Source organism: Oryzias latipes, chromosome 9 (genome assembly GCF_002234675.1).
Source record: "Oryzias latipes chromosome 9, ASM223467v1".
Taxonomy (NCBI): domain Eukaryota; kingdom Metazoa; phylum Chordata; class Actinopteri; order Beloniformes; family Adrianichthyidae; genus Oryzias; species Oryzias latipes.
The window spans coordinates 26,885,385-26,896,974 of NC_019867.2; the positions used below are offsets into that span (position 1 = coordinate 26,885,385).

An 11,590-nucleotide genomic window follows, 5' to 3' on the forward strand; every position below is an offset into this window, starting at 1 on the left:
AGAGGTCTGCTGAACAATACTGTGCTGGAGCCTGTGCACAACTCTGGAAACATGATAAGAAATATAAAAATGTAGGTTGAAACAGAACAACTTTAAGAAACAGGTTAAAAAATCCCTCAAGAATGAAAATAACTGGAGCTGGAGTCTTTCTCACTGAATTATGAAACTTCTGTGCAACTCTAAAACCCAAAACTCACCGAACACATTTACCATCATGAACGTCATAAATCAGCAATTGAGGGATTTATTTTATCCATAAATTAGAGTGCAGGTGACCAACATGCAGAAACGTGTCTATCAATGTTGTCTCAAGTCTTGAATAACATTCAAAGAAGTATTTTGTGTACAGGTGGGATTTAGTCTTTAACAGTTACAAATAATCAGATTTCAGAGTTTGCAGAATTGTGATGAGGTTTGCAGAATTAATAATAATAATAATAATAATAATAATAATAATAATAATAATAATAATAATAATAATAATGGATTTGATTTATCTGCGCTTTTCCAGACGCTCAAAGCGCTTACAATGTGTCCATTATTCATTCACTCTTCATTCCTACTTTGTGATGGTAGCTACTGTTGCAGCCACAGCTGCCCTGAGGCAGACTCTGACGGAGGCGTGGCTGCCAGTTCACGCCTACGGCCTCTCTGACCATCACCGGAACATTCAAGCCACACTGGAGGCAGGGAGGGTGAAGTGTCTTGCCCAAGGACACAGCGACAGTTGACTGGGGGGAGCGGGGATCGAGCCGCCAACCCTACGATCATTGGAGGACCTGCTCAACCACCTGAGCCACTGCCACCCAAATCTGTGCAATGTTGATCTTGAAAAGGTCTTTTTGGCACATTCCAGTGAAACCTTTTGTGCAGAAGACAGCAAAGATTTTATCTGACCAAAACAAAGAACCCGTTGTCTTTTACTATGACGCAGCTCTGCAGAATGCTCTGGATGTCATTTTAGTGACTATATATTTAAGCAAGGGATACAGCAAATCAAATTCACTGTCAGAACATGTGTTCATTGTCTTTAGTTTGGAATACTTCATACGGAAACACAATTTGAGTCACCCTTTTTTAAATTTTGCAACCAGAAGCACATCTGTTTAAATACTCTCTCCAATCATCTTTTGATCCATTTTCAATAGCGTTCCCAGAGTTTTTTTCATTATGATCATTCTGTTTTAATCCAAAAACTTCTAAAAAACTGTAGTTTTCTAGGACAGATTCTGCAAGAGCAGCAGTGGTTCGTTAAAATTAGAACTCATCAGAAACTCACCTCTTAATTGTGAGCTGGACTGTAAGCACGGAGTAAGCCTGCCCCCACTTCCCATCATCAATTAATGGCGTATACTTAAATAGCGCTTTTCTACCTGCCCAAAGCGCATTACAGTCACAAACCCATTCACCCAGTCTCACACACATTCACACACTGGTGGCGGCTCCGCTGCGGAACACAGGCGCCAACCTACCACCAGAGGCAGGGTGGGGTTCAGTGTCTTGCCCAATGACACATCGACGCATGGGCATGCAAGGCGGGAATCTTACGATCATGGGTCGACAGCCCTACTGCTACACCATGGCAGCCCCGAATAAATGAGAGATTTCGGTTTAACCTATCTTATAGCTCCTCACACCCCCAACCTAACATTACTGGTGCAACAAAAATATAGAGGAAAGATGGAGCTATCCAGCTGTACAGTTTTGATCCAAATTCCAGCTCAGATGAGGAAAACAAAGACGTACATGGGTCCATTTGTCTGCAAGTGGTTGCATCAGAATGAAGAGCAGCAGGGAGCTTGTGTCACAAATAAGCTCTTTTTCCAATCAGTATTTTTCATCTGCTCCTGATTCACAATCATTTGAATAAATACTCAGAAATGCAATTTAAAGCTTAATGTTCATGTCCTCCATCATTGGAAACATGTTACAAAATCATGTTAAAAACAATCAGAGTGGGTTTTTTTTAACTAAACACACAAAGTGATATTATATTCTAGAATATTTGTTTCTTAACTGTATTTTTCACATCCACGCTGGGAATTTCCAGTGAACTTTCAGCTGTGCCACATTATATCCTTCCTGTTGTAGCCCATCTCTTCTTGAAATTGCATTACAGATTACACATTTCCTTTTTCTGTGCTTGAACGTATCATAAACGTCTCCCTACACTAAACAACATAATGATGGAAATGTAGTCCCCCCAAAGCCTTGTGCCTTGTTAGAGAATAATCTGGCCAGCCTGTTGCACAGGACTAGCCGTAGATTCAAATGGATCTATCAGCGACGCATTAGAAGTCTCACTATCAGGCTTAATTTGAGGAAAGGACTTTGGAGGTTTAGCTTTTAAACAGCCTTCTTTTAAACGCTCTGTTGCGCATCTTGGAGAAAAGTGGTGACGCGAAGTGTGAGGATGAATAGAAACGCGCACAGAACATCAGGTTTGTGCGGTTGACAAACTGCAAACCAAATCCACAAACGCAATTATTACTGTGGTAATAAATAGATGGAGAGTAACCCGGAGAATGGCACCCACATTTTGGAAAAGCGTCCAACACACAGCGGCTTCCAGAGAAGCAACGCGCGCGCGCATGGGCACGCGTCTCACCTTTGGAGAAGACGGAGAGAACTGCGCCGAGAAGCAGGAGCCCCGAGGTGAGAAGCGGGTTTGTTGGGGTACCCATGCCGGTGCACTCTTCCACAAAAACCAGGTAAAAGCAGCCGGATTTGTCGCGCCTCCTCTCTCCTCCTCAGAGCTGGACTGGCTCCAGCTGTTCGGAGAGGAAGGTGGTTTGGGGAGGTAACTTTTGTGCCTGAAGAGAGGAGTCAGCGGCTTGCGAGGGAAAGAGAGGACGCGTCTCCTCCACTCCACTTTGGCTCAGTGTGCGCGCTGCGGGGAGGACGGCCGCTCTCATTTGACTCCCCCCATCATCACCGCGGAGCTTACAGCGCGCCAACCAATGGCAGAATGAGAGAGGAAGAGGAGCAGGTGTCACGCAAGAAAAGATGCTTTAAAGGACGGATGCGAATGCAAAATAGACCAGAATAGATTTTATGTGTCATTGTTTGGAATATGGTGCAAAATACTTCATATTTAGCACCATATTCCAAACGATATTTGACAGTTAACTTTAAATGACCTAAATGGATGTAATCGACATGCATTTGATTCAGGAATTATTAAAAGGTTTTTAAAAAAAGGAAAAAATAAATAAACCTGTTTTAAACTACAGGGGGCAAGGGGGACTGGTCCCCCACAAAAAAAACCCAAACTGTAGTATAAAATATTGACAAAGATTAAGAAAGTGTCAAAACAAACTTCTTTGGGCATTCCAAAAGCTTAAAGTCCCACTCTGATCATCTTTTGATCGATTTTCAATGCGTTTCCAGTGGTCTTTAAATTATAATTATTCCATTTTAGACAAAAACCAAAACATCTGTGTTGTCAACATCACTTCTGAAGAGCAGCAGTTCACTAGATTTTCACCTAAGTTCTGTGCGGGCCTGTTTGCTTTTCCATCATTCCTTTGTTAACACGCTCTCCCATAGCTTACAGCTGCTCACAACCCCAACACAACATGAGCGTTGCAACAAAAGTGGTGAGCAACATTGGAACTATCCAACTGTATCGTTTTGAGCCAGATGGCAGCTCAGACGAGGAAAACAAAGATGGAATGGAGCAGAGCAGGGAGCATGGGGAGCATGTCTGTAACAAATACGGTGTTCCCCGCATTCGCAAGGCTTAGGGAACCAAAGACACCCGCGATTATACAGAATTCACAAATAAGGAACAACCCCATTCACCCCACAGCCGAAGAATGTGTGTTACCAATCCTTACTCATCAAGACCCCTTCTGAAACATTTCTGATTTATTAAAAGAACATTTGAATATTGCTCAGCATTAAGAGTTTTTTCTTTTATTCAGAGCAATAGACTGTACCGTGGTGTACTTTATAAAACACATTAGGAGCCACATCACTCTGAGCCTTAAAACCAGGAGCCCGTGTTTCTTCCATCAGTTAAGTGTGCCTACGGCGCCATTTGAGCGTCGGGCATGGCGCGTCAGTCCGGAGGGGAAACAAATTCTATCTTGGCACAACACCGGTTCCATCCATCATTCATTCATCTGTATGATGATTATTTTCTGTGATGATCTTCTACAGCATATCAGGATATTTCGTGAGTCATTTCTCTGTGCAGGGGCACAAGGTTTGGTTATAGCGATTCAGGTCTTGGAGGCCGACCGCCGGCGGCACGGTCTCCATCTCTGCTCCCCTCTTTAGTGTCATACAAGCATTTTGAGTTGTCTGAGCTTATGATGAACTGGAGGAGTCACGTGACTTTAAAAAAAAATATCTGTCAATATGTGTCTTAATTTGTGTTTTTCAAAAACAGGCTAAAAATGTTGTCTCGGGCTGTCATGAATTGAGAAGAAACTGAATTTAAATGTAATCACTAACATTCAGAATGGCTACGGCCTGGAAAACACGTGGACTAGTCTTCCCTGTGATTTACAGGCACAATCATTTAATGTTGTTTCATGACACAACAGTCTACCCCAGGGGTCTGCAACCTGAACCTCTCAAAGAGCTATTTATCATTTTCCCATGGAAATGAAAGCACAGGGAGCCGCAACACTAGGGGTGTTAGAAAAAAATTGTTTTGCCGATATATCGCAATAGTTCATCAGGCCATACTTGTATTTAGTGCTGCACGATATGAGGAAAACTCACGATATGCGATATTAGTGATTAATATTTCGATAACAATATAATTTTCGGGATATAAATAAAAAGCAAAACAATCAAAAACATCCTTCCCATTTAATTGCAACAGTTTAAAAATTATACTCTAAACGACTCTCCTCGAAATAGGAGAAGAACAGCTTACATGATAGGGCTCCATCTGATTGGTCAACAACGTGAAGGGGTCCATTCGATTAGTGAAAAGCAGAAAGGGATTTATTTGATTCGTTAAATGCTTTAAGTTGCCATAAGATTCTTTAAGCACATTTAAGGTAACCATTTATTGCAATTTTCGCTGTCTTTTGCGATGTGCATATTGCACAACTTGATATTGCGATAACGATAAATTTGCGGTATAATGTGCAGGCCTATTTGTATTGATTCAAAATGCTGTCAGGATATTTATTTAATTATTTATTTTAATTATTAATGAACGTAATGTTTCCTTTGATCTTTTGTCCATTTTCCACAACCTTGAATAGACTTTTCCATCTGTCAAACACCCAGAGGTGTTTGATGAGTGAGATGATGTTGTTGTCTTGTTTCTGTGGTTTTGAAGGGGCTGCTGCTCTGAGTGCTGGTTTTAAGAGGAATGCTGAGATGCGTGAATGGATCAAAATACCGCTTTAGAGTTGTTTTTGTGAGGAATTAACATTATTATCATTGCATGATATAGGCCCTTTAAGATACTGTAGAAGATTTTTACACTGACTACTCTTCAACTACAGAAAGCTGTATCTTTAGTTGGTGACAGAGTTGCTCCCTTGAAAATGATTTGACTGAATCAGGACTGTATGACTTTATTGTTGACTTTAGTGAAAGTGGAAACTAACAAAAATGGCATGGGGAAGGTTGTTCTGACAACTGCAGACATCTTTTTCCACTGGCTATACATCGTCTATCCCATTGGCTGTTTGTCACAATAAATGTTGGGTTTTTGCAGATGGTTTGGTAAGTCCCCAGTTACTTGCCTGTGTCTCTCATTGGTTGCAGTTGCTATGTTGCTGAGGTTTGGATTCCCGTGGTAAGTTTCTCTTCTGCTAAGCTAAGATATTTGTGCTTTGGCAAGAAATTGCACAGTATTGCATACATTGAAATAATTCTATTGTTTCAGTTAAAAAAAAAGGAAAGAAAAAAATTAAATAAAAGCAGAAAACTGCCATAAGAAAGAATCTTCATTAAGATTTAGTTGATTGTTTAATTTAATATTAGTTGAGGTTTCATGTAGAGTTTTAGTGCTGGCGTCTAAAAGAAAATAATTCGAGCCCTTCACCAAACTAAATCTATGAGGGTTTTTTTTGTTTTGTTTTGGCCAATACATTTTTAAATGGGAATAATGCCCAATTAAATTTTTCATCTGAACTAAAAAAAGTGGCATAAAAGTTCAACAGTTTTTTGTTTTTTAGAAATGATGAAAATAAGGTTCATTGGAACACAATGTGAAAAAAAGTCTTCAAGAAAATATGATTATACAAGCAATACCATCACTTCCTGCTGCTGAACTGCACATTAGAAACATTCACTCAATCTGCAGCGTGGAGCTGACAATATGGCTTCATCTCAGTAACCTGGTAAAGGAGACTTGATGAAGAGGAGGCTCTGTCCCTGGATATTCAGACAGCCAATGGACTGATAGCAGAGCAGGTGGTGTGGAGGCTGGACATGTGGCAAATAAGTCCCCACAATAAAAAAAAGAAAAGAAAAAGGAATCCAAAAGAAGCTCAAACATTTGACCTTCAGGTAGAATAAACCGCTCTTCTCATCTCCTAGTTTTTTTTGTTTAAATCAAAGCTGATGATTCCACATGGTGTGGTTCTAATTTCTAGTGTTTATTCATGTTGCTATGCAGATGCAGTAAATAGCAACCATTGCATTAATTTATTGCAGTACTAGCAGCAGGAGTGTCCTGATATTTATGACAATACGTACAAATGCGAATTGTTCTTTTGCTGTTTTTAACATCTTCTGGCATTTTAGTGATGATGGAGAACAAAGATTAAGAAAATTAAGCACAAAATTACATTTATTAGCATTTCTTTATCCAAACTGTCACAAATCAGGGGCAGATAGAAAAAAAATGCCATCGGAAAAATGAGCTTATTTATGATGTCTAAAATACAGTGGGCCATAAGCTCCCTGTTCAAAACTCAACAACAGGGAGGAGAAGGAGGCAGGGTTACCAATTTTGTCTGAGCTTTTTTATGAATGATACTTCCATGTTTTAAATGATTGTGTCATATTTATCCTTTTTCTGTCTCTGTCTGTCTGTGAAGGACATATTAAACTCAAGCCTATGACGTATCACTGAGCCCACATGGCTTCGGGGGGCCTGAGTGTCTTGCATGACAGCTCTGCCGCCATCAAATGAACATGCGTGAAAGGGGATTTGGTCATCTTTATGAATGGAAATGAGTTCTCAGTTGACTTACTTGGTTAAATATAGATTACATTTGTCAAAAGAGTTTGCTGGAATCTGGAAAGTCAGAGCTGTCCAGCTCTGGTCCTCAAGATCTACCTTCTATCCTGAATTCCAGCTCTCCCTGCCCTTTATAGCCACTGATTACCTGGATCAGGTTTGTTCAGCCAATCAGAACGAGGAGACACCTGTGTCAGCTGATTAGCATAAAGCAATTCAGAGAGAACCATAAACCAGGCAGGAGTAACGATCTTGAGGACCAGGTCTGAGAAGCCCTAATATAAGTACCGGTACACACTTCTTCTGTTTTTCATCCTTGTAGGTTTTTTATATTAAACATCATTTCTGGCACAACAGTACGAATGACAGCTTTATAAAAAGAACTCAGTAAAATAGCATTTGCCACAAAGATGCTCACTACAAGTGAGTCAAATCAAACTGAAAAGAGAAACGAGTCATTTTAAAAGTCTTTATTGGATTTCATTGACCAATTAATACACAACAGAGATTTACAATGAGCCTTATCAAAACTCAGTTGTCAAAAGAAGCATGTTTCTGGTTTTCCCGCTAAAATTGTTTGCTCAGAGGTCTTACTGACCCGTGTTTGCTCCCACTGAAGGAAACCAAATCACAGCAGCTGAGCAGAACACAGCATGACACTGAAATTTGTTGGAACATTCTAGGCGAGTGTTAATGACTTTTATGGAGCCACAAAATTTGTGCTTTGAAGAAGAAAAAGGACATTTGTAAACCAATTTTATTTTGGAAGATATCTCTTCTTCATGGAGTCATTCATGAGTGTCAGGCTCTAGCAGCTCAAGCAGCGTAGTATTTATTTTCTGTTAATCAAACCACATAGTAATCTGTACAATAAGTGTGATGTCCTGCGTTCATGTCTGTGAAAAATGGATTGCATCAAATGTTTACTTGAAGCATCGTTTTGTTTAAAACTCCATGACGGACCATGTAAAAGCACATTACTGTCAATCTGGGGACATTTTATTGTTACAACTTTAAAAGTGTGGAAAACAAAAAAGGAGGCTAAGAACATTTGGAGCTTCTTCCACCTTCTGCTTAACAAAGTTAAAGTTGTCCTCAAATAGAGACAGTATCCAGGATGTTGTAGAAATTCAGAAAGTTGATAAAAAGCTGGGAAATCTCCACTAGAATACTGCCGTTCTGCAGTGTGTCTTTTTTTTAATAAGTCTTTCAGTGTGGAGGATGCTGATCCAGGCAGAACACTTTGTGCTGTTAAATATTTCTGGGCTGTCAGCAATCAGGGTTTTTTTTTCCTGGAGGGGTGGGGGTGGGGGGGTGGGGGTTTAAAATGCAGCATAAACGAACCATTCAGTTGAGATGACTCAAACCCTGTTTCTTTATTCACAATATTTCCATACAAAATACATCAGAGCTTGAAATCAAACGCTTTTCCGGACTAAATAAGACCATAAAAAAAGTGAACGCACAAAAGTTTTTTTCTCGAAAAGTTGAGCGACCTTTCTGGTTTCCCACTTCACCACTGCCGGCTGAAGCCAATTCCCTGCCATACCTTGAAAACTACTAAAAAATAAATAAATGGAAGTAGTGAGTCCCATGCCACCTTTTGCTGTACGTCTCAGTAGTAGGTGCACCAATTGCTGTAATCGCTGGGCATCAGGCCACCTGTGATTAGCAGGATCAAGTCTACAAACCACCAAATTCCCAGTCCTCCCAAAGTGAGCAGCTTCCCCACTGCAGTGCCGGTGTGGCCAAGGCAAAAGCGATCAACTCCAAAACAGCCCAGGAAGAAGGAGTACAGCAGAGTGGTGATAAAGTAGTGTCCAGTGTATCTGTCAGAGAAAAAACAAGGAAATTCAACAGTTAATGTGCAAAAGTCCATTCACTTTTATTTTAAGATCAATTTATGACTAAAATATCTTGATTAATCTCTGCTTTTCTGTTGCTTTTTCGTTTGGAGTAAACCAACTTGTTTGTTTTTTTGCAAACCTGCAGGCATCGAGATGTTTGTTATATAACAAATCAAACAGGGCAACAATTAAACACAAGATAAAAAAAGAGATTTTACAACAATGAAAAAGCAAAGAAAATTACATGAGGAAAAAAATAACATGGACCCTTAACAATCCCACCAAAGAAAAAAAACAATTCTTTTCTCTTTCCTAATGCCTTGTGTGAGTAATACACAATGATTTGATTATGTTTCTTTCAAAATGTGTTCTACCAGTTGGTTGATTAGCAGCTAAAGGGTTAAAATATATAATCAAAATCATGATATATAAACTAAACACTACAGTGCACTTAGTGGCCTGGTTGGCGCTATGAAGGCCAGCTCTGCTGCCATTGGTTTTCACAAAAGGGCAAAAAAATACTTGGCATTCACAGATGACATTGTTCCACTTAAACAGACGAGAAAAAGACGCATTATTACGAGTATAGCTCAACTATGACTATGCAAGGGTGAATGTAAAAAAATAATGTTAAAAAAAAACAATAAAAGTTTTTTTTATTATTTGTATTAGAGGTGCATTAAAAAAAAATAAGAAAACGAGCAAAAATTCTGGATCTCACAGACCTGTTTCTTCCTTAAAAGCATGATAACGTTGAGAAAAACCTGGGAAATCTCCACTAAACTGCCGTTCTGCATTTTGTTTTTTTTATTTTGTAAATCAAGTTTATTTTGTGCGTGTGGGACGCTGATCCAAGGAGAACACTTTGTGCTGTTACAAATTTCTAGGCTGTCAATCAGCTTTGGGGGGGACATGGTTTGCCCAGTCGCAAAAATATTACATTTAAAATTGCATAAACCCTGTTTATTTATATCAAATATTAAAACAACTTAGAGCTTGAAATCAAAGGTTTTTCTGCACTAAAGAAAACCAGGAAATCAAACCACATGGTGCTAGCTTGGGGTTGTGAGGGGCTGTAAGCTAGTGGGAGAACAGAGAGCTCTCAGCAACAGGGAGGGGAAGTGTGGCAGGGTTTCCCGTCACCAATGATCTCGCCCACAACTCAGAGGTGAATTTGCAGAAACTATGTTCCAGAAAACCACATAGGTTTTTAAACTTTGGCTAAAAATCATGATTAAATGAACTCTGGGTATACTTTATAATAGATTAAAAGATGATCTTTAAATCTGTGACCTCCACCAAAGTGGAGGTCACAGATTTAAAGATCATCTTTTAATCTATTATAAAGTGACCTCCACCAAAGTGGTGCACAGAACTACCTTTAATCGCTTGTAATATTAAAATGTATTTCATAGGTTTAAAGCACTTGCAGTAAATCTTTCTAACATTTGGACTACTTCTTTGGTAGCAGTGAACTTTGTTGTTAGGATGTGTTTTTTTGCAGTAAGTTTAGATGAAACTCACTAATCACTTATGGATCCATTTGTCTCTGTAAAGGGCGACATTGCTTACTTGATGCACGGCACATTTCCCCGGAGAAACTCCCGGGGTCCAGCGCACTCTATGTCGTCGAGGGCTGTGCAGATAACTCGAGTGTGGTTCACCTCCTTTTCAGTTTGACCACCCCACTAGACAGAAGACAAAGAGAGAAAAAACAACACATTGTTTTTGCTATTCCTCAGTCAGCAGAAAGGGTTATCAAAGCTGGATTTACCCCAACACAGCCGTGGTCCATCTCCTGAAAGGCACTGTAGTTGCCTGCATGGTCCACGGGGTCCTGACAGTAGATAAACTCCTCTGGTCTTTTAACAAATTCAATTAAAAATAAAAATGAAAAACAAGGGAGCATAGTAATAGACAGTTAGACAGCATTTCCTTCACACTTATCCTGTTTTATACAATTAAATTCATTAGTTAGTTGTATTTGCTTAATAAAGCGTGATTTGACAGAATTCTGACGGGAATGACAGTATCTTAGCGACACAAACAGCTAGCTTGACTAAGCTAACCCGCTCACAACACTTAAGGCAACAGTTAGCGTCTACTTACAGATATTGGCAAAGGACGACCGGTGACGGGGGTCTGTACTCGTACAGCTCGGTAGAATTCACGCTTTCGGTCCACCCTTCGGTTTTTCCAACCTCTGGCTGCTCGGTAAACGGGAATGAAGTAGCTTCCCGTCCTGGTGTAACCGTGTTAGCCGCAGGAGGAGGAGCTGCTGTCGAGGAGTTCTGGGAATGTATTCCTTCCAGACACTGTAATAGTAACACTGTAAACAGCAACAGAAACTGTCCGCAAAGCAGAATGTAACTAACTGAGATCATTATCGCTGTTAGGAAACAATAACAAGCGAGAAATGATGGCTACTCTTCACAGCGCTTTAGAACCATTTTCCTATTCACGTCGGTCGCGTAAATATGACGTAGTAACATTTAAAAAAAACTTTATTCGTAAATGACTTAACAGACACATTTTTAAGCTTTAAACCTGCCTCAGATTAACGAGAAATTAAGAAACATTT

At 39.8% G+C, this 11,590-nt stretch overlaps 2 protein-coding genes across 2 annotated transcripts in view; both read right to left on the reverse strand.

Annotated features, from left to right (window-relative positions):
* The window catches only part of LOC101173475 (netrin receptor UNC5D), a 199,725-nt gene extending 196,788 nt beyond the window's left edge, over nucleotides 1–2,937 (reverse strand). The window contains exon 1 of the mRNA XM_020706238.2: nucleotides 2,609–2,937. Within this exon, the coding sequence (XP_020561897.1) occupies nucleotides 2,609–2,684 (76 nt within the window). The 5' untranslated portion in view covers nucleotides 2,685–2,937. The remainder of the gene's footprint in view (nucleotides 1–2,608) is intronic.
* Nucleotides 2,938–7,617: 4,680 nt separating this feature from the next.
* tm2d2 (TM2 domain containing 2) lies at nucleotides 7,618–11,498 on the reverse strand. The gene is made up of 4 exons (XM_004072782.4): nucleotides 11,119–11,498; nucleotides 10,784–10,871; nucleotides 10,582–10,697; nucleotides 7,618–8,991 (listed from the first exon to the last, which is right to left on the reverse strand). The coding sequence occupies exons 1-4, from the start codon at nucleotides 11,391–11,393 to the stop codon at nucleotides 8,778–8,780; spliced, it is 693 nt and encodes a 230-aa protein (XP_004072830.1). The 5' UTR covers nucleotides 11,394–11,498; the 3' UTR covers nucleotides 7,618–8,777.
* Between the last annotated feature and the right edge of the window lie 92 nt (nucleotides 11,499–11,590).